The 24,513-nt window shown below is 38.9% G+C and overlaps 1 protein-coding gene across 2 annotated transcripts in view; it reads right to left on the reverse strand.

Annotated features, from left to right (window-relative positions):
* Positions 1 to 16,301, reverse strand: part of oprl1 (opiate receptor-like 1) — a 32,392-nt gene extending 16,091 nt beyond the window's left edge. The window contains exons 1-2 of one of the 2 annotated variants that reach the window (XM_084427870.1): positions 16,077 to 16,301; positions 14,536 to 14,749 (exon numbers count right to left, since the gene is read on the reverse strand). In XM_084427870.1, coding sequence (XP_084283996.1) covers positions 14,536 to 14,741 — 206 coding nt within the window. In that variant the 5' untranslated portion in view covers positions 14,742 to 14,749; positions 16,077 to 16,301. Of the gene's footprint in view, positions 1 to 14,535; positions 14,776 to 16,076 lie in introns of those variants that run through there. The other variant, XM_084427871.1, reaches the window with a different exon arrangement.
* Between the last annotated feature and the right edge of the window lie 8,212 nt (positions 16,302 to 24,513).

The raw sequence follows: 24,513 nt of genomic DNA on the forward strand, positions 1-24,513 counted from the left end.
CTAAACAGGTGATACAACTGAACTGATAACGACAGTAACTATGGAAACAAAGGAGTGGTGGGAAAAGAACAAAGGAAAACAGGAACAAATCAAAACACAAACTGAAAGTCCAAACAAGCACTGACACGTGACAGAGGGTCTGCAGGCACGCTGGATTCAAATATTCCACAGTGTACATTGTTATTGTAATAAAAACAGAATTGGTTTTCCAATAGGGCATCAGCTCAGTGCCAGAGCCATTTAGGTGCAGATGACAATAAAATAGATGATGGGCTGTAAATTAAAGCAATTGTAACTGCACAGCTATGTTATAAAAGATTCCTTCCCGTTTTTCTTTTCTTTTTTTCTTTTTTCTTTTTTTACTTTATGAAATTGGAATTTGAATTAGTTGATGCTAGTAGGGTTTGACAGTCCCTCTGCACATTGTGCATTAATGTGTTGCATTCTCTGTAAACACTGGTTCACTTATACTTGTGTTTAGTCAAGTGTTTAGTTCTTTTGTGCTCAAAAAATGCTCTTGCACAAAATTTTCACTATCTAATCATATGTATATAAGGAACACTTTGAAAACAAATCAGATCTCAATGGGGAAAAATATCATGCTGGATATATATACTAATATGAACTGGGTAATGTGTTATGAACAAAAGGATGCCACATCGTTTGATGGAAATGAAAATAATCAACCTACAGAGGATTGAATTCAAAGACACCCCGGAAATCTAAGTGAAAAAATGATGCAGCAGGCTTGTCAATTTTGCTGAAATTTTATTGCAGCAACTCAAAATGGTTCTCAGTAGTTTGTATGGCCCCCACGTGCTTGTATGCATGCCTAACAACGTTGGGGTATGCTCCTACTGAGACGACGGATGGTGTCCTGGGGTATTTCCTCCCATCACTGAGCTCCTGGACAGTCTGAGGTGCAACCAGGTGATGTCAGATGGACCGAAACACAATGTCCCAGAGGTGTTCTATTGGATGTAGGTCAGGTGAGCGTGGTGGCCCTTCAATGGTATCATTCCTTCATCCTCCAGGAACTGCCTGCATGCTCTCGCCACATGAGGCCGGGCATTGTTGTGCACCTGGAGGAACCCAGGACCCACTGCACCAGCATAGGGTCTGACAATGGATCCAAGGATTTCATCCCGATACCTAATGGCAGTCAGGGTGCCATTGTCTAGCCTGCAGAGGTCTGTGCGTCCCTCCATGGATATGCCTCCCCAGACCATCACTGACCCACCACCAAACCGGTCATGCTGAACGATGTTACAGGCAGCATAACATTCTCCACGGCTTCTCCAGACCCTTTCCTGTCTGTCACGTGCTCAGGGTGAACCTGCTCTCATTTGTGAAAACCACAGGGCACCAGTGGCGGACCTGCCAATTCTGGTGTTCAATGGGAAATGCCAACCGAGCTCCATGGTGCTGGACAGTGAGCACAGGACCCACTAGAAGACGTCGGGCCCTCAGGCCACCCTCATGAAGTCTGTTTCTGATTGTTTGGTCAGAGACATTCACACCAGTGGCCTGCTGGAGGTCATTTTGTAGGGTTCTGGCAGTGCTCATCACGTTTCTCCTCGCACAAAGGAGCAGATACCGGTCCTGCTGATGGGTTAAGGACCTTCTACCGCCCTGTCCAGCTCTCCTAGAGTAGCTGTCTATCTTCCTGGAATCTCCTCCATGCTCTTGAGACTGTGCTGGGAGACACAGTAAACCTTCTGGCAATGGCACGTATTGATGAGCCATCCTGAAGGAGCTGAACTGCCTGCGCAACCTCTGTAGGGTCCAGGTATGGCCTCATGCTACCAGTAGTGACACTGACCCTAGCCAAATGCAAAACTGGTGAAAAACAGTCTGAAAAGATGAGTAGGGAAAAAAATGTCAGTGGCCTCCACCTGTAAAACCATTCCTGTTTTGGGGGTTGTCTCACTGTTGCCCATCTAGTGCACCTGCTGTTAATTTCATTAACACTAAAGCAGCGGAAACTGATTACCAACCCCCTCTGTTACTTAACTGACCAGATCAATATCCCAGGAGTTTAACTGACTTGATGCTATTCTCTGATTAAAAAGTGTTCCCTTTATTTTTTTGAGCAGTATATATATATATATATATATATATATATATATATATACACACAGAAAATCTAATCATATATATATATATACAGCTAAATTTACAGACAGTCTCCAAATTATTAAACCCATTCATGGTAAGCATCTTTAGTACTTTGTAGAACATCATTTTGCTGTTATGACCTGCTGCAAATGAGATGTATAACCAGACTCCAGCTTCTGGCAGCGTTTCTAAGGAATCTTAGCCCATTCCTCATGAGCAATGGCCTCCAGGTCAGTAATATTATTGGGTTTGTGTGCTGCAACCGCCTTCTTCAAATCCCACCAGATATTTTCAATGGGGTTCAAGTCAGGTGACTGTGATGGTCACTGTAGAATCTTCCTTGACTTCTTCTGCAACCAAGCCTTGTTGGAATTTTAGGTTTGCTTGATATCATTGGCTTGTTGGAAGGTCCAATGACGCCCAAGCTTCAGCTTCCTCACTGATGGCATGCAGTTTTCTCCTAGGATTTCCTGATACTTCAATGAATCCATCTTGCCTTCCACACACTGCAGGTTTCCAGTGCCAGAGGATGCAAAGCAGCCCCAGAGCATCACAGAGCCACCACCATGCTTAACTGTAGCCAGAGTGTTCTTTTCAGCATTTGCTTCATTCTTCTTCCTCCAGACATACCGCTGATCCATATGGCCGAAAAGTTCCAGTTTTGTCTCATCGCTCCACAGAACAGAATCCTAAAACTTCTGGTGTACATCTTGAAGTTCTGGCATGGAAACTGCATGCATTCAATACTTGCCTTACTGTGCAAGCTGAAACCTCAGTGTCTGTTGCCACCAAGTCTTTATGCAGGTCTTCTGCAGTCACTTGAGGGTTTTTCTGAACCTGCCTTCTCAGAAATCTGGTTGCAGCCGTTGATATCTTCCTTTTTCTGCCCCGTCCAGGTGTGACCACTGTTCCTTTAACTTTGAACTTGTGAACTATTCTTCCAATAGTGTCGCTAGGAATAATTAGTGCATTCACTACTTTTTTGTATCCTGTTCCTTGTTTTTGAAGGGCGATGGTATCTTCTCTTAACTTTTTGGAACTTTTTTTTGACATCGCCATATTTCTTACATGCAGTCAAACATGACAATATAATTTAGCCAGTTTAGGTTATCTCGCTACAACTAATGAAGCCCTTGATTAGTTGCATCAGATATGCTTGAGACAAAAGTTTTTGTAGATTTGTGCTGTGAGGGATTCTATTTAGGGGGTTGAATCATTTTGAGATTTAAGAAGTAATTAAAAGTTGCATTTTCAGTTGAATATGAGGAAACCACTTGAACGCTTGTGTTGAAGTATTTCAATTACTTTTGTCTGATTTTAATGCAAACAGCTTAAAGTCTGTACATTTTGCCAATAAACTTGATTTGCAATGGGGGTTGAATAATTTAAATTACAACGGTATATATATATATATATATATATATACACTGTAAAAATTAAACCGTGATTTTTACGGTAAAAAACCGGCAGCTGTGGTTGCCAGAACTTTACCGTCAAAAATACGGTAGCAACGTTATTGGTTTTATAGACTTAACTTAAAATTTACAGTAATAAACCGTATTTTATTATCTGATATAATGTGAATTTACCATCCTATTGAACTATTAATATCTGTTTTGTACCATTGTAAAACACTGATAACCACCAATCACAGCAATGATGAGAGTCACATGATCAATCAAAGCTCATCACAAGCAGCTCTTCGACAAGAGAGTTAATACTAAATTATAAAAGCTGCATAGTGTCATTCACACAAACATTAAACACCATCATGGTAACACATGAAATTTAAAAAATGCAATAAACATTAATTTAACAACATTAAATGTAACATAAAACCCTAATGTACATAACTGATTAGAAAAAATAAAAATAAAAACTATGAAGAAACAGTTATTTCAACAAAAATACATCAAATGTGAAGTGTCACACAGGGAATTGTGGGAATGCCAATTTACGGTTTTTCACTGTAAATTATACAATGAGTTGTTCTTTTTCACTTTCAAAAACTGTAAATTTAATGGTATTTTACAGCAAAATTACATTAAATGTACCGTTAGATCTATCACAGTTATTTACCGTATATAGTACGGAAACTTTCTGTTAACCAATTAACAGTTTTTCACTGTAGCATTTTTACAGTCTTTTATCGTTAAAATTACGATCATTTTTTACAGTGTATATTACACACACACACACACACACACACACACATACTTTAACAGGTTTAGCAGTGGTTCTTAATCAGGGAGTCGGACCCACTAGGGGGCCTCAATTTTATTTAAAATGATGAATAATTTAAAATAATAAGAAAAAAAAAGCAAGTTTTAAAATAGCCTTTAAAGAACCAGGACTCCTATGGTCTTGGAAAATCCAGTTATAAGGGAAAACCTTTAAAGTGAATTTCTAAAGCGATTTTCTAGATCTGGAAAATCATGTAAATAATAAATAAATAAATAAAAATTGACATTATCGGTTACAGATCACAAGTAAAATTTTTGAAAAATATGCATATCCAGTAAATCAAAAACAACTGGAAAGCCTTTGGATATTGTTGTGCACAAAGGGGTTAGAGTCAAAAAGCCCCACACAATAAACTATACAGTATGACCAGATTCTGATCAGACTGAATAATATATAAAAAAAATTTTTTAAATGTTTAAATGTAATGATTAATTCATTAATTCAAGGCCAAAAACATCACACTTTTAGTCACGCAACTAGCCCTTTCATTCCCTTCTGTTAAGAGTCATGGTGCTGTCATCTACCCTCATGTGATGTGCCACTTTGACCACAGTTTGTTCTGTCTGTTCAGTCTCCTAAGTTCAGTCTAAGGATGATTCAGCGACTGAGCAGATGTTAAGTGACATGCCTTTTTTTGGCAAAATGACTTTCCAGAGCTTGGTCATTAGGTTAAAGTGTTTCACTAGTGTGAACATTACCGTTAAAACTTTCAGAGTCATAATAGATTATTCTAAATGTCCAATATAAAGCAAACAGCTTTATTTCTGATGATCTAGGGAACATGACAAACCCAAAGACCTAAATAAGTGTGTGCCTTCAAAATCTCAGATCTCAAAGGATATTGTTTTATTCAAGAGACATGATTGAAACATTTAGGCTGAATACTCCGTTTGATGAGATAGTATTATGCGCCACAAGCAATTCCGACGTTCCTTTTTAGCTTTGATCACAGCTAATGAATTGTTGTGCAGAGGAGCTCACAATTCAAATGCAACAATGCACTTGCTCATATAGGAGTCTTTTATTTTTTGCAATACACCAAGAAGCAATCAAGCAAAACTAATAATGCCAATTGTAATGTCCGTCCACCTTGTATTGAAAGGCACGCAGAGAGAGTTCACATAAAAGCATCTGCCTGATGATAAAGTGACCACAGATAGAAAAGAAAGACTCTTTTATATCTTAATTAAGAGGTTGGAAATCTTTGTCAACCTGTGTCTCTAATTAAGACAAAGACAATGAGGCGATTGTAGACAGAGAAAAGGGGTCAGCCATAAAAGGTTTAATTAAATTAAATATCATTTATACGGCACTTTGTTTGCACAAAGACTATCATAAGGTGCTCTGAAGCATTTTTTTTTCTACATCATAGTCGAAGGATTTACTATTCAATGGTGAATTTCCCAGGTAACCTGTGCATTTGAAGTACGGTGAGGTTTATAGATCTTCAAGTATAGCATTGCTCTACTTAAGAGGGGCAGGCATATGTGCATGAATGTGTTTTTGAGCATTTAGAAAACAAAGTGATGACCTCAATGACAGCGAGGTGTTTAGGCTCTATAGCATCACTGGAGCAGTAAAGTCCAGGGCAGAGATCACAGAGGAAGGTGATATCAGCTGCTGTGTGCTCTGCTTGAACATCTTACACTGGATTAGAGTGAAAAATAGTTCAACCAAAAATGAGTCTGCTTTCGTCATTTACTCGCCCTCATGTTCTAAACCTGTTTAACATTTTGACATTCAGGTTGTATTTACCTCTGAGGAATTATTTAATATTCATCTAATCTGAAAGGGATACCGATTAGCATTAAGCTTTGTATCAGTAGAAACAATGGTAGTATTTTCAAATGACCGTGCTTCCCTCCCTCATGTCCCCCTGAGACGAGAGATGTCTGTATTGTGTGTCTAAAAAAAAACAAAAAAACTCTCAGTCTCAAACTTTTCTCAGTCTAGAAGGCACCAACTTCTAAAATAATTTCACATTTCTACTACATAAATGACCCAATTTAAATACACATTCATCTTTCCAGCGGTGAAATATCCCTTGATAAGTCAGATGCTTGTATTAATATCTTGTCTGGCTGGTTTTTGGCTGCATTTAGTTCTGAGGAATTAAATGGCAAAATAGCCATCTGGAGATGGACTTTGAGAACGCCACCTCCGAGCGCTCCTCCCGCGATGATGAAGCACATGAGGAGTTACTCAAGGTGGTCACTCATGCAGTGGCCAGATTACAGCTAGACTGGCCACAGGAGAAAGAGCAAGTGCTCAAAGTAAGAGCAGATTTATTTCTAGTGGGCAGGGGAGGGGCCTCAGCGACGGTCTCACGTTCTTCACGTTTGTTTGTGCCCTCGACGTCAACATATTCGACTATCGTGGGTGCAAGGGCACGTGGTTATACAATGATGCCCCAGTTGAAAGAGACACTCATCATCACTTAAAAAGTAAGCACACCCCACCAAGCCGTGCAGAACAACATTCATGCTGGTAGGGAACACGTTTCAGTCATCGGTTCAGTCATCATGCTGGTGCTGCTCTGCACACTATGCAGAAGCACCAAGCTGACCTGCTGAAAAAAAAAAAAAAGCTCCCCGGAATGGGGCACGTAAAAATATATTAAGTAGCTCCTTCGCGACACCGCTGTTCCATCCCGACATCTCCGGTGTTTCGGGGGAAGCGGTTTCCAGAGCAACGTTAAATATTCTGCTGCTTCCTGCCATGTCCCAGGACACGGGATATTTAACATTCACCCAAGACGTTGTATCACAAGACATTGCGTCACCAGATGTTGCCTCGAAATTGGTGCCCCTTTCGGAGAAGGTGGCAGCTTGGAAACTACTGCCAAACATATGTTCTTGGGTTTTGATAACCGTAGGAAAAGGCTGCAGAATACAGTTTGCGCACCGTCCTCCATGTTTCAACGCTGTGGTCTCCACTACCATGACACCGGAACAGGCACACTTGCTGATAGTACAACTGCAAACTCTGCTGGACAATGGGGCCATAGAACATGTTTCCCTCCCAGACAGACAGTCCAACGCATTCTCGTCCTAGGGCGTCATATACTGACGCTTTTGACATTTCGTCTACATCGAACGCACATGGCACCCTTTAGCGTCAATATGCCACGCACAAAGCTTTGTTCGGTTATGGGTAGGTTTAGGTCTGGTGTAGGGTTAGGGTTAGACCGCTAGGAGGCGCCTTCTGGCCCATTTCTATCTGCGTCTCATATTGACGCTAAAGGGTGCCATGTGCGTTCGATGTAGACGAAATGTCAAAAGCGTCAGTATATGACGCCTTGGGATGAGAACGGGCTGGACAGTCAGGTTATACAGCTGCTTTTTTCTGTTTCTGTTTGGTTTGTCACAATCGACCTCAAGGACTCCTATTTTCATATAGAAATTCTGGACAACACTGCAGTAGTCGTTTATACAAATGGCCAGGGCAGACTGCGTTTGTGCAGTTTGAACAAACTAGCACAGCAGGTTCTGCTTTGGCCTCAGGATAAGTTCCTGTCCCTTAGGGCGATTTACATTCCCGGAAGCATGCTTGTGGGAGCAGATCTATTGTCCAGACAGGAGGTCACACACAGGGATTGGAAGCTCCATTCCGATGTAGTCAGTCAGATCTGGGAAAGATTTTACGAGCCAGAGGTGGAACTCTTTGCTTCACAAGAAACAGCGGAATGTCCCCTGTACTTCTTGCTGACTCCTCCAGCCCCCCCAGTCATGCCTATTGCTGAGAGCACCTCGTTGGCCGACCAAAGTCTGGTTCTCAGAAATAATATCTCTCATCGATGGCTCTCCGTGGGCGATACCGAATAGGAGAGACGATATTCCATCCCCGGCCCGAGTTATGGAATCTTCATATTTGGCCCCTGAGGGAGGCCGGCTAAGAGATGCTGGACTTTCAGCGGATGTAATAGAGACCATTCTGAGTGCTAGGTCTCCCTCCACTAGAAGAATGTACGCCCTTAAGTGGCACACCTGTGAAAGGTGGTGTACTGTACATCATGCGGACCCAGTCCACTGCCAGATTGTTTCAATGCTGGAGTTTCTGCAGGAAAAGCTGTCAGCAGGCACATGTCCTGCTACTCTCAGACTGTGAATGGCTACTTTCACGACTGAGACCACCAGTCAGAGTGAAAGTTTCCTCATGGGATTTAGCCGTGGTCCTTGAGGGGCTAGTCAACAACCCTTAGAGACAGTCTCGGTCAAACTTCTAACTCTAAAGATGGTTTTCTTTATGTCTATCCTGTCACTAAAGAAGATTGGGGATTTGCAAGCTCTGTCGGTTTCGCCATCCTGCTTAGACATTGCCCCTGGCTAACTGTCACATTGGGTGAGGGACACAAAGCAAACTGTTGCACTGGGTGAGGAATGCTATTGCTCTTGCCTATGAGGCGCTTTGAAGCTTTGCTTCTAGTCGTTGGGGCTCATTCTACCAGGGGAGTTGCAGGGCTTTAGCAAGAGGTGCCCCCTTGCAGCAAGTATGTGATGCAGCAGGCACACATTTATTAGATTCTATAGTTTGGATGTTCATGTTACTCCAGGCTCACTTGTCCTTGAATCTTGAGTCTGAGGCCCTTCTCGTGTTTGTGCACATGCACTACACAACCTTGAAGGGTCCAGACACTTCCAGTGCAGCAGAGTTGGTATTCTCATTCCCATAGTGCTGTTCGTGCAGCATTGAATGTAGCTTTTGAAAGGGAACATCTCGGGTTACTTGACTGCCACCCTGTCCCCTGAAAAAGCGAGAACGAGATGCTGCGCTTCATTGCCGCACTGGGGGTGCGTTCAGGACGTTCTTCAGACAAAATGACCTGATGAGCGCGCCTGTCACACGTCTATTTATAGCCTCTGACACGCGCATTCCGATGACGTCATCATCAGAGGTTATTTAAGCCAAATGCTTGGTGTGTTTGTCACACATGTTCACAACCGGTCAAACAAAAATGTTTTTCCCATATCGCTGTTCACACAGCATCTCGTTCCTGCTTTTTCAGGGAACAGTGTTACAGTCAAGTAACCCAAGACATTTTCTATTTTAAAATGTAATTTATTCCTGTGATGCAAAGCTGAATTTTCAGCATCATTACTCCTGTCTTCAGTGTCACATGATCCCTTAGAAATCATTCTAATATGATGATTTGCTGCTCAAGAACCATTTCACATTATTATCAATGTTGAAAACAGTTGCTTAATGTTTTTGTGGCTGTTTTTTTAAAAAATGTTTTTGTTGTTCAAAAAAATTCAAAAGAACAGCATTTATTTAACATTTTTTATATCAATTCAAAAGTGTTTACTGTCAGTTTGTTCAATTTAATGCATCCTTGCTGAATAAAAGTATTAGTTATTTTTTATTATTATTATTTTTTTTCATACTGACACCAAACATTGGAATGCTTTTGTTCAGATATATATTGGACTACATTTGTAATACTTTGTGTCATTGCGTCTTATCTGAATCTTGAAAACTCCTGTACCCATTCTATTACTAATGGAAAACAAGTGCATTGTTCAAAATTTCTCCTTTTGTATTTTCACAGAACAATGAATACATGTTTAGAAAAACATGGGGCTGAGTAAATGATGACAGAATTTAAATTTTGGGGTTAATATCCTTTCAAGACCCACTGCTTTGTCAAGTGCAAACATTGTTACATTATTATCCTGCCAGGCCTTGGATATACTAAGAACAAATTGGCGTTCAGAATATTCTGCCTAATTCAACTGACAGAAATTCTCTGATGTAGTGGCTCTGATGGCCTCTCAAGTCAGGTTTTAAAAGAATTCCCTGAACTGACACAAATGTAACTATCTTTAATGTAGATTATCTATCTTTAATGTAGATTAACATCATATTGAAATGGCACATCTGCAAGGAAGACCTTTTCATTTTTCCCTCTGTGGGCCTGATTATACACAAAATGCTCATTTATTAAGTTTATAACTATTAAGTTATAATCAGTCACAATCGATGATCTCTAATATGCCTTCTACTATCTTGTGATTTTGCAAGCCCTGCTAATTTGCTAGTAATAATTCCATTGTATCAATTTGAATAAGGGTAAAGGGTTAACAACATAAATCTATATATATATATATATATATATATATATATATATATATACTGATATATAATGAGCCAATGAAGTCAGACAGTCACTGGCATGAGTCACCGAAGAGTCACTGGCACATTGACCATGCACCAATGAATAAACAAATAAAATCATAGACGAGACATACGCCATGTCTGAAACCATCAAAGGACTGTACTATGCATTCAACCTGAAATCTGCACAAACTAGGCAAACAAACAAAAAACCATTACCATTGGATGTGAGATCAAATTAATCAAGCCTTTGGTGGAGCTGCATCTTATAGTAAATGGAGGCCAGTCATAAAGTGATTTAATTATATTAAAATAATTTTACACAGGAAAAAAGGCAAGTAAACCACAAAAGACCCCACATCAAAAACCTCTAATGCTCAGGATGAATTGGCATCAGCTAGTATTACTAAAGCCAAACAGCATTTAGGCTGAATTTAGGGCATGGCAAGGCAGTGCTAAAGCTGTTATGCAGCTTCATATTCATTCCTCCTCGTAATGTACTCTCCTCAGTCCAGTGAGAGAGGATGAATTCATTAAAGCTCTGGTATCGATCTGACAGGCCTCAGCTGAGTCAACTGGAAGAGAATTCTCTCCCAATGCCCATAAACACATCTTTTACCTCAAAGCTCATCCAGGGAGTTCTTAGAAGAAGAATGGATGGGCAGACAGATGGACAAGCAGACAGACAGAAGTACAGTATGCAAGGATGTGCATGGATAGACATACAAACCCATGGATGGATGGATAAACAAATGGATGGATAGATAGACTGATGCATGGAAGGATGGATGAATGAAGAGAGAGATGGACATATAGACAAATTGATGGATGTGCAAGGATAGACAGGATATATATGGATGCATAGATGGATGGATAGATGAATGGATGGACAGATGGACGGACGGATGCATTCAAATAGATAGACAACCCATGGATGGATGGGCGGACGGACGGACGGACGGACGGACGGACGGGTGGATGGACGGACAGATGGACGGACGGATGGATGAATGGTCAGGTGGATGGATGAACAGATGAATGGACAATAAAAAAGGATGAATGTAAACGCTCAAATAGACAGACAATGGATGGATGGATAAATGGATGGGCGGGCAGACAGACAGACAGACAGACAGATGTATGAACAGATGGCTGGATGTAAGTGCACAAATAGACAGACAACCTATGGATGGATGGATGGATGGATGGATGGATGGATGGATGGATGGATGGATGGATGGATGGATGGATGGATGGATGGATGGATGGATGGATGGATGGATGGATGGATGGATGGATGGATGGATGGATGGACGGATGGATGGACGGATGGATGGACGGATGGATGGATGGACGGACAGCCAGTCAGACAAACGGATAAGATGGGCTGACAGATGAATGGGTGGATGGACAAGATAACAGGTTAAAGTTCATATAAGTTTCATCATCCCTTACACCATGGCATTAATGAAATTACCAGCCATCAATTAACTTCCTCAACAGTCAAAAACGGTCAAACATCTGAGACTTCAATCTGTTTTAACTGTGAAGAGACACTAACACTAGTCAATGTCATCAGACAACCAAGACAACAACAGAGATGAAACTCATAGAAATCGCTCAACCATTAAAGGCCTTCCAGGAACACCTGCATTTAGAAAGTGGATCCACTCAGCATTTAGACCAGCACAAGACAAAGTGATTAGAATGATACATATACAGTTTATCCTGCCACTGGGTCGATGCTTCTGAATGGGTGAGATTGGTGAAACGCTGATCTAGCAGGAACGCTTTTATCTTAAAGTGGGAAAGAACAGCAATGCAGAAGAAAACCGCTTACATCCTCATTCCTACACACAAACACATGATTGATTCACACAACAGAACATGCAAGAGGTAGATTCAACAATGTACAGAGAGTGTAAGAGAGTGAACAAAGAGAACATGCCACAAACTTCACAGCTGAAATCATCAACGGCATCCAAGCAAAAGCAGTGATACATCAGACTCATAATCACACACTTTCCTTCAGTGAGGGAGGAACAGTAAACACATTTGTGGCCTCCACGCATGCTGGCAGATGGAGAAGGTGGGTGAGCTGGGTCTGAGTGGGTGATGGCCTAAAGACTCAGCACAGAACAGGAAACTGAGGCTGCCCGATGATTAGTCACTGGTACATCACTATGCACCATGATACAACATCATTACAGGACAACCAGAGACAATCAGATGTACAGTTCTGTTCATGTCTGTATCTGAAACCAATGCTTAAAGGGATAGTTCACCTAAAAATGAAAATTCTGTCATAATTTACTCGTCATCATTTACTCATCAAATTCTGTTATCATTTTTTGCAGAACAAATAAGATATGTTGAAGAATGTTGGTAACCAAACCATTTTAGTGACTTCCACTGTATGAAAAAAAACAAAAAAAACATTCAGACATCTTCTTGTAAGTTCCACAAAAGAAAGTAAGTCGTACAGGTTTGGAACGACATGATAGTGAGTAAACAATGACAGAATTCTAATTTTGGATTTTCTTTTCAGCTTGTGATTATCTACTTTTGGAATAATGATTTAGCTCATTTGATTATGTTTTAGATCATTAGACGTGACTGCATGGTACCGTGGAAAGAATGAAACCAGACTGAATCAGACTGAAACCAGATTTCTTAAAAGGTGTCTTCATACAAGCACCGCCTGTTAATGCACTGACTGTCTGAGCATAGAAGCAGCAAGACAGCTGCCTTCGGTTTTGGACGCAGCCCAGTTGTCTGAAACCAAATGGAATTAAATTGGCTACATATGTGACCTTGCTATGAAATCCAAAGGATTGTGGATAGATATGTCCATATTCTGTCTATTTAGCTGACAGTATGTTGGTTCCCATAATAATTATTGGATTCTCATTCTGAAATGATATTGGCGTACAACTAGATGATGAAACAGTCATTAAACAATTGCTAAGAGGCTAGTTTATGGCATCTACGGTATAAAAAAGGAAGTGTGATAAATTGTGAAGGATTGATGCAACACTTGGCACTTCCAGATGGTCCATGAAATGAGAAAATAGAGTAAACAAGAAAACAATGATTTGGGGAAAGAGAGAGGGAAAAATGCAATGGTTAGTAAGATATAGACCCATATTTTGACCCACCATTGTAGCTACACTCATAAAACTCCAGAACCAAGTTGTATTTGTAATACAACACAGGAATGGAGAGAGGATGGGGATGAGGGGATGAAAAGAAGTAATTGAGAGAAAGCGTGTAAACAAACAGAATGACTGAGGATGGAGGGTGAAAATTCATTTCACATCTCTAGGCCCAAAGAGCTGTCAATAGTGATCAAAGCCTGCTGGGTCAAATGATTGTATAGGGAGTCTCAGCTGTATACAGTGGATGTTAAATGTGGTTTGCCTTCTCTCAGTTGCTTTAAAGAATTGTTCGGCCAAAAAATGTATTCACCCTCATGCCAAAAGAAGATATTTTAAAGAATGTTTCAACTGTTTTTGTCCGTACAATGAAAGTAAATGGGGTCCAAAACAACAATGGACCCCATTGACTTTTATTATATGGACCAACATAAATATACTGAGACATTATTCTTCTTTTGTGTTCAGCAGAATAAACAAAGTCATACAGGGTTGGACAGAATTTTCCTTTTTCGATGAACAGTCAAATGATGACTTTCCAATCAGGTTTCCCAGTCAGACAGGAAGTTCTGCCATAAAAAAAACATGAAAAGAAAAGAAAAGAAAAGAAAAGAAAAGAAAAGAAAAGAAAAGAAAAGAAAAGAAAAGAAAAGAAAAGAAAAGAACACTTTCAATGGCTACTTTGGATACTGAATTGTCCACTCCTGTAAATAAACACTTCAGTCACTGTGCTGAAGGTCATGACCCAGTGATCTGCTGTCAGGATGCAGAGGTTTTTCCTTATGGGTCTCAAATAAACATCCATGACAGTGCGATGTACTATTGGTGCACTGCATTGCCAAAACCACAGATTACAATTCCTCATTTATTATACAATTCTATCCTGTTTGATCTGTCAGCTTACCTGATAATGACGTACATGACCAGGCAGTTTCCAACCAGCCCCACCACGCAGACGAACATGTAGACCACTACTATAGTGATCTTGAAGCCCCTTGGGAAGAAGCTGTCAGTCCCGTTGAAGGAGCTGAAGTTGTTCTGGAACAGGGACTCGTACAGATGGAAGTGTCTGGGGTCAGCAAAGCCGGTGGAATCATTTGAGTACTCCATGAGAGCAGCTATTGCACACACACACACACACACACACACAGCAAAAACAACAACACAAAAATGCTGAGTCAAAACAGGGACTCGTTGTACAGATGGAAGTGTCTGGGGTCAGCAAAGCCAGAGGAATCATTTGAGTACTCCATGAGTGCAGCTATTGCAATGCACACACACACACACACACACACACACACACACACACACACACACACAACAACAACAACAACAACAACAACAACATACACAACAACACAAAAATGCTGAGTCAAAGTCTCCATACTGTCTATCTCACATGAAAACAGGCATACAGAGAGACTGTTATTCTACTGGTTTTAGCTTGGTTAAACATAAACAGGTTAAGGATGTGATGCTTATTTTTTGTCCGGATCAACTAAGTTGTTAAAAAAAAAAATCAAATTCACCCAGACTTCTAGTGACGTGATTATGCATGATGCACATGTTTTCAGTTTGTGAATTAAAATTCATTTTCATATTTTTGTGGTAAAAAGTAAAAATCAATCTTTCATTATTTATTTAACAAAAAACTTGCTTCCTAATCTAGCCGTGTAATAAGCCTAGCATTGCACGAATATTGTTGGCTCTTTGAATAATTGCTTTTGTACCTCTTTTGTAACTCGCTTTTTTATTAAAAGTGTCTCTTAAATGCATGTACTGTAAATGTAAACAAAAATATGCAGTTCAGCAATATAGTTTTAAAATATTATTATTTGAAAAACTTTGTCCGCCAAATAAGTCAGTCTGGTGTAACCAATTTGCAGGCAGCCATTTTGTTGTCATGTGACATGAAAACAAACCACTAGCCTCTCAAGCTTTACGAAAATACAGATTTTGACCATATTAAAAATTCTTCGTTAGTTCAAATTAAATATCCCTGATTAAAAATTATTGATATTTATGACTCAGAGATATACTTGTAAAACATTTATTTTACCTTGTAAACATGTTAAAAAAGCACATAAAAAATAAATAAATAAAATGTGAGCACAAATATAACAAATTTAAATTTGTTTTAAATTATTTTTTTTATTTATTTTTTTTTAAAGATTTCCCTTTTAGATCTCAGGCAGCTTTATTCGTCATTGACCCGAATGAATTTAGCTACAGTTGATGAGGTAGGGGTGATATGCGAGGCGCATTGTGAACATCTACTGTACTGTCAACAGTTTGCGCATGAAATACATTACACAGTTTGGCTACACAGAAAACAACCCATCCATGCGAAATTCCTGGTAACATCCACACCGGACCAGACAAAGTATAGCCTACAATAATTTCTATCACATCGCTTCAGGAGGATTCAAATAGAGCAGCACATACCGCTGTTTGGAGAAATCCCGTGTGATCGCTTATGCGTCCGACTCCTGTAAGCAAGCGACGAATTCTTGTTTCTGCTATTCTTTGTGTTTTAAGCAGTCTCAGAGCTCTGTTTCCAACAGCCAAAGATATTCACATCCCTGTGCATCTCAGGAAAAAGAGAAACATTTTTTTTTTTTCTGAACGAGCGCAGAGGGAGGGGGAGGTGCGCTAAAGCACTTGCTTGTTGTTGCGAATCTTCAGCAGCGACTTACATCTCCACTAGGTATCTCTCTCTCTCTCTCTCTCTCTCTCTCTCTCTCTCTCTCTCTCTCTCTCTCTCTCTCTCTCTCTCTCTCTCTCGGTACGCGCTAACCCAAACGCTGATTACGCAGGGGTGGCGCGCGCATGCAGGTGTCAGTGGCACGCGCGCGTCTGAACAGGTGTCTTTGGTGAACTTTATGTTTTTAGAAGAAGTATAATTTACTTTACATATTACTAAAATATATTATGTTTAACGAGCCAGTACATACGGTAAACTACAGTAAACTTTTTTTTATAATGTTTGTGTATAAATAAAACTAAAACCATAAAAAAAATATATATATATATATATATATATATAGAGAGAGAGAGAGAGAGAGAGAGAGAGAGAGAGAGAGAGAGAGAGAGAGAGAGAGAGAGAGAGAGAGAGGCTATAAATATATACACACACAGCTAGTTCCAAAGGCAGCATGTTTTCATTTCCATCTAGTTTTAAATTGAAGTAGGCCTACTAAAACCAAAAATCGAAAACTTAATAATAAAAACTATAAAAACAAAATGACTAAACACTGAATCAAAATTAAAATGGAAACACAAAATGTAATTAAAATCTAATTCAAAATATAAACAACTATAATAGTATATCAATGATGCAAAAAAAAAAAAAAAAATATTTTGCATGTTTTATTGTTTAGTTCATGTTTACTGCCCTGATTTTGTGCACTGTGTTTACCCTTGTCTTTTAACAAACACATTTTACTAGCACAATTTTGACCACAAATGTACCTTAAACAGTGCAGGAAAATGATGAAGGCAAAAAGATAAATAACATGATGAAAAGATAATAAGATAAATGGTGATCATTTGCTGCATATACACTTTTGCTTGAATGTGTATTTAAATACATTTTACCTAAAATCTTGTTGACAAATAACATCAATGTATTATAATCAACCACGCATGTTTCACTTCTCATGACACTTCATGTGCCTCTCTGGCCTCAAGCTCTTATATTCAAGCATCATTTGTGATAACTGCAGCAGATTGCAAAGTGCAACAGTTTTAATGGGTAAGTCATTAATGCCTTTTGAATTATTTGCAGGATGCGGCTGATTTTGCATGCACATTTCTTTCCTCAGCCATGTGACAGAGAACTGAGAAGCTAACAAATGCTTTCTCAGCTGAATGTCAGTGATGCATGTTGTATGTGCTGCCCTTAAATGTTTCAGCACTGAGAACTTTAATGAGAGTTTGAAGGGGAGTGTTGGCTACAGGGGGAGCTCATGCTCAGCTCAGGTATCAACAGAGAGTAAATCACAGCATTGTTACTTTGACAACATGTGACCGCATCAGTCACACAAGCATTGGTTGATTCTTGTTTTTTTTATGCCTAAAGGAAACTTGTGTTGGAGGCTCAGAGTACTTGGTGCATTAATGTGGACTAATTAACATTTTGCTCCATGAATTTTTTGCTCTCCTAAGCAGTTTCTTGCACTGTGGACCTAGTTGAGGTAGCGGAATATGCAAAGTGTTATATATTAATGAAAGCAATGTCTGAGAGCGCAACCTGCTCAGTGAAATGTTACAATTTGACATGCTTTCTTCCTGCACTGCTGGTGGAAACCTGTTTACATAGCCGTCAGACTGTCCATGGTGCTGAAACCTACAAAAGTAAAACAGACAAGCTCTCAGCTTTTTGCAAAAAACATGGAGTATAAAGCCATAATATAGGGGAGGCCAGGGCAAGTTATCACATAGAGCTCAGTAAGTTTTGAGACGAACAATCACACATTCAGCTCGTAAAGTGTCTTATAATATACTATATATATTTATTTATTTTTTTGCTCTATCTGTTGTATAAACAAGTGAAAAACACAAGTAAAACCACCCTATCATAGAATCAGATAAGATTCAGGTAGCTTTTGAAGCAGATTTTTAATGTGCACTAGCTTTTTGTCACCAAGACTTCAAGGGCTTACTTTCAAAAATAAAAGTAAAGGTGTGACCACTAGCCCCGGCCTACTATTTTAGCTTGTAAAAATCATTTAAACTGCATTCTTATTGCAATGCTACACACATTATTTGAATCTCAGCTGATTAAACCTGTTAGATGTGAAATATCCTGCTGTGCTTTTATAAGCCAGGAAATTAGCAGCATGTTCTGCTTGGATTCATTTGATCACCCGTATCATCTTATATGTAGCAAATGTGTTTGCATTATAAATGTCAGTTTGTGAATTATAATGTGAAAATGTTGCACCATACAAATGCTAATGAAATCAATCCTTCATGGTGTTGTAAAACCCACCAGGATTAGACTAATGCTGATGTCATTTCTGATGTCATTTGCTATTATATATCTATTTTCCCCTCTCTTGTGTACACAAGATTTATGAATTATGTCCACTAAATGTGATAAGGTTTCACTTTATAGGTTTCAGATATGTGTACTTTTATTTACAAAATCCCAATCAATTAATTAATCAAGGCTGCATTTATTTAAAGTACAGTAAAAAGTAACATTGTGAAATTCTGTTACAATTTAAATGAACTGTTTTCTATTTTGTCTTAAAATGTAATTTATTCCAGTGATGGCAAAGTTGAATTTTCAAAATAAAGAGTTAGCAGATATTAAGCAGACAGTCTAATTCTCTAATGACCGATAGTTGACATGTAGTTGCAAAGTTACTTATAGTAGAATGTCTATAAATTGGACTATTGAAATAAAGTGTTACCTATAAGAAAATGAAGTTAAAAAAAGGTAAACAAACCGTGATCATTTTACAAGTTTCTTGTAATTGTAAATTTCACTGTATAAAGACTTTTGTAAACTTCTTGACAGGTTCACCCCATGAATAGAACAACTTTTGACATTGGGTTTTGGGAGGAACCTGAAATCTCAGATAGAGAAGAACGAATTACGGGCTGTATGGGGTGAAGAGAAGGTGATGGAGCATTGAGGAGCAGAAATGAGAGGTAAAGAGAGGAAACCTGTGGGGGAAGGATGACTGATGGCAATAATGGCTGCGAGTGACATGGTGAGAACAGAAAACGACCAATAATGGATGAGAAGAAAAAGGGCAGGTTAAGTGCTATAACACAGTGCTAAAACAAGGCGCAAAGACACTGTAAGATGGAAGAGAGAAAACAACGAGGGACTGCTAAAAGAGATTGATGGTGCATGGGTGTGATGCCTCATTCAAACGACTCAATGCTTTTGAAATTGTGAAAGAGCATTTCTCGGAGATGTGTCACAGCATTCTGTGTTTTATAAAAATATGAGTGTGCATTGATTGGACAAATGAGGAGAAAACTGTGGCCGCAACCCATTTTATGTACATAATGTGATTACAAGTGAAACAGGATTATTGATGAGAGATAGAGAAAAAAATTGTAAATGTGGAGAAGTTACCTCAAGAAACAGGAAATGGGATGCACCCATATAAAATTTTGCAAACACAAGTGGCACAAATTATGGCTAATGATTTTCATATTATGGGTACTGATACATGGTGAGCATTTAAATGCTATTTAGTCTAAATGAATAGTATGAAAAAGTGATTTTAATTTTGAGATTACATTCAACAGTATTAAAATGAATAGGGTTTTAAAAATCAACTTTAAGTGAGTGTAAAGTTAATATAAATGTAGCACCATGTCCATGACGGCGATATGCGATTCTGTTTAGGAAATGGTTTCTATTTCTGCAACGTCGTGCTAGAACAACAACATGCAAAGTATGACAATGATAATTGCAAGTAATGATTATGTGCCATCTTTAATGTCAAAAGAACTTAATGTGAGTTTGAATATCATTTTGCATGACCTTCATAGCCATAGGCTACTGAAAGTGACAATGGATAATTCACCTTAGATCTTGAAAATAAATTAAAGGAAACAAGAACGTTCATAACTGTTAACTCAGTGTGAACAAACAAGTGTATTATACGATGAAGAAAGATGAAGTCACTCGTATGTAGTGCGCTTTTCGCCCGATCTCATGAAAGTGCGTATCTATAGCACGAATGATATTTCTCGTATCATTTATACGCCAAAATGAGTTTTTGCGTACATATGATACGCAGTTTTCGCGTGCATTTGATACGCACTTTATGGCGTGTATATGCACGCCCTCCTCACCCCTCCTACCCAAGGGGTTTACAGCGCGTATCATTTGAATGCAAAAACTCGTTTTGGCGTATAAATGATACGAGAAATATCATTCGTGCTATAGATACGCACTTTCATGAGATCGTGTTGCATTTATTTTTCATATGGCACTACTCGGCTCGGTTTGCTATACCACTGCAGTTTAGAACCGCATCAAAATGGGTGGGATTATTGACTGATCGTTATAGTTGGCCGCCACCTCATCTACTGAACACGATAGCCTTTTCTTTTTTCAAGTTGTGTGCAACGATCGTTAAAAGCAAGTTGTTTAAAAAAAGTTGTGCTAAAAAATGATACTGCCATGGCTGTTGCTGACTATTTAAATCTAGCGGGTTTGGCGTCTCGTGCTGCAAATTAAAAAAAGTACCACCTTAGTTGAGGTTCCAACCGAGCCGTACGATACTAAACACTGCAGATCACTGACTGGTCAGAGAGAATCGTCTCTACCAGCGTTTGCTGGTTGGATTTGCGACACGAGACACCAAAGCCGTACCATGCAGTGGAAATGCGCCTGTCATTGATGGCTATCTGAACTCGTTTTCATTCACTCCTTCAAGTGAACTGTAGTGGACTAACGTACGGAATAGTGATTGAGGGTTTAGAGGGCAATTTCGGATTCAGCCTCGGTCTAGTGTGGACAGACAAATTGCTTGTCGCTGGAATCTTATCTTGTAGAGTCTGGTTAGCACAAAGTGTAAAAATAACCAATACAGATAAGAACCTGATTCATTATTTTTGTCATGAATGAATCCAATTTATTTACATGATGCCTTTTTAGGTTACCTGACAAAACATTTTTCCAGTGAATGTAGGACAGAACTTCCATTTTGAATTGGACTGTCTGGGAAAAGTGGTTTCTACATCACAGGAAGGCTACTTGGAGGTTATGTGAAAACTAATAATAAGAGAGTGTGGTGACTTCAAACGAAAAGTAAAGCCATTTTTAGAGGCAGATCAAGTTACATTACATTTTGATGAAGGAGTACAAAGTCTTTTTTTTCTTCTTTGGAATACATGCACCAATAAATTGTTCATAATAACAGCAGGAACATGCATCAGTACAATTAAAATGGCCATAAGGAGTCTTACTGTAGATCAATGCTCCCCAAAGACTGCAAAAAGATCATTTCTAGAGGAACTAAATGATGTGCTTTGGAACGGAGATGTGGGTGGTTACATCAGCGGTTTCTGGTTATTATGTGGGATGGTGTTGTGGAGGGTCTGCAGAGGCATGAAGTGGTCAAATGAAGACTATGAAACCCTCCTTCTTCAAACCTCCATCTTCAAATACAGAAATGCTTTATCTCAACCTTCAAACCATCCAGCCTTGCTCAATCTCTCTTCCTCTTTCTACTGTTCCATCAATGCACTTGAGCAACAAAACAATCTCTATTCAGACCTATTAAATGATACGGTTTCAGGATTCGCTTCATGGATGACTACCTAATTAAAAAAGCCCTTATATCTCCTGTATCTCATTTATTCAGCAAGGGCTGAGAGATTATGCTACTGATAGGAGAATAATTGAAGGCTCAGATGTGAAACGCATTATATACATTTATTTTTAATTCAGATGAATGTGCCACTCATATTGTCATTTATTCTTCAAGAGTTCTTTAAATGAGCACTATGGATGTCAAGATCACTAGCATTCCACTTTCTTGACACCTGCCTATCAACTTCATTGTCGTACATGAATTTGTCAGCAGTCTGTCATGTTGTCATTGGCCACTAAGCATGTCTATAAACGTCCTACAATATGTCCTAATGATTTGTGGGGAAGTGTTACATACTGTATGAAACCCCACAAACATAACATGCACACATAAGACCTATTGATCAAAGCCAAATGAAGAACATCATAAAAGAACTCGAAGAATGGAGCTCAAGACATTCATTGAAGAAGACAGAAGACGTGTGTAGACTGCATTTCTTCGGAACTACACACTGAATTCCACAGATGGAATTCAGAGAATGTCAGCATGGGATCAATTCCATTTAAATTCAATTAGACGTAACAGACAAAAGAACTGGAAGTACAGAGAGACAGAAAGAGATTGAGGGACAAATCATTACAAGTATATTACGACTCTATTTCCCCCCAAATTATGTGCTTATTGATTTGTATCCTCATTTAAAGTTCTAAACTACCTTTCTTATTGATTATGCAATTCTAGACTCACTAGTTTGTACTTTTGAATCACATTAAGTTGATTCACATTCATTTATGTTAAGCAAATGACATTAATTGTATTCAATATCAGACGAGTAAAGTAATGAGCAGTTTCCCAGAATAGTAATCACAAACATCGGCAACATTCAAAAACATCACAGTTAACACAGTTTTAAAAAGGCAAATAGCTAGTATTGAGTAACTTACATTTTCAGACACAATTGTCTATTTTTGCTCCGACAATGAAAACAATTTCAAAAGTAGCCAGAGCTAGACAAAGTTGCAGTGTTTCGGTTCTGAATGAATCAATGTTTTTGAACAAGTCTGTTGAGCGAATAATTTAACGACGCTCATTCCTTATTGAACAAATAATTTGAGCAAATTATTCAATGACTCGTAAAGACAATGGCTGGATTCAGAAATCACATAGCTACTTCCCTAATATATGTGAAAAGTGTGGTATGTCCGATTCCGAATGCACAATATTCATAAAACAGTAGGTGAAAAGTACCCGGATGCGACCTATACTTTCGGTAAAAATCTGAAGTGTGCATCTGATGGACACTTTACTATCTAATGAGTCCACGGGAGAGGATTTGTGAATGGCTGTAAAGCGATGCTGATATGACAACATAATGAATGTAGTACATACAGATTACATTCATACACAAATTCATACTATATAAAACATACGTTTTTTAATGGTGAGAAGTAAGTACCTACTCAGAGAGTATGTGATTTCGGACGGCATTCATTTTTTCGCTCCTGAACGATTTATTTGACTGAACGATTCAGCGTCTCACTCATCTAGACAGTCACTCGTCGCCACCTACTGACGTAATTATGTAACCTGCAGAAAAAGTCACTGAAAAATCCCCATCACTAAAAAAAGAGTCTGTCTGGAACATGCAAATTTAGACAAGCAGAGTGATATAAAAAGAAATAACTCATGAGGAATAAATGTTATTTTATACACATTCTACAATATGTGCAGTTAGAGTAAACATACAATTAAAAGCATTCATGTTCAGGTGAACATGTCTGCCATGGTCAAAGTGTCTTTTGTGGACAGTGATTTGGATTGTATTAATAATTCAGTGATGCATTCAGGTCATTTTCAAATGCGCCATTTCCTCTATCACACCGGTCAGACGGGTTAAGCAGACGCAAGCAAATGTTTCTCTCTTCCATTTCAGCTAATTACAAACACTCCTACGCAAAGACGGCAATACATCCAGAAACACACATACACACACTCTTTCCTTTAAACTAATGACAAGCAAGACAAACAAAGCAAAGAATCTGCCAGCGGGTGGCCATTCGTAAACAAAGCAGGACCGACTCTAAAATAACGAGTCCCACCTCACCACCAATGCTCAGTTAGCAGCCCTGAGCCTCAATTAGCACTGATCCTGTATAAACACACACAAACACCTCATAGTTTGCAGTTATACACACAAATCATGTGTCCCTCTTGTACCACAGAGTCACATTGCTTTACACAATTATCCATTCAGGTTCTTTAAAGAGTATCATTTATTACGAATGAGTACACAAATGAGATTGACTGAAAAGCAATAAACTCCATCTTATTCTGTAATATGTTGAACTGAAATTTTAGAGAACATTGTCTGTTATAAATGTTATGTCCAAACAGATAGGTATTTTGTGAGCAGCTAATTAAAGGGATAGTTCACCCAAAAATGAAAATTCTGTCATTATTTACTCACCCTCAAGTTGTTCCAAACCTGTATGAGCTTCTTTGTTCTGCTGAACACAAAGGAAGATATTTGGAAGAATGTTTGTAATCAAACAGATCTCGGTCCCCATTGACTTCCATAGTAGGAAAAATAT

The sequence above is a fragment of the Rutilus rutilus genome (genome assembly GCF_951802725.1).
Source record: "Rutilus rutilus genome assembly, chromosome: 13".
In the NCBI taxonomy this organism is placed as follows: domain Eukaryota; kingdom Metazoa; phylum Chordata; class Actinopteri; order Cypriniformes; family Leuciscidae; genus Rutilus; species Rutilus rutilus.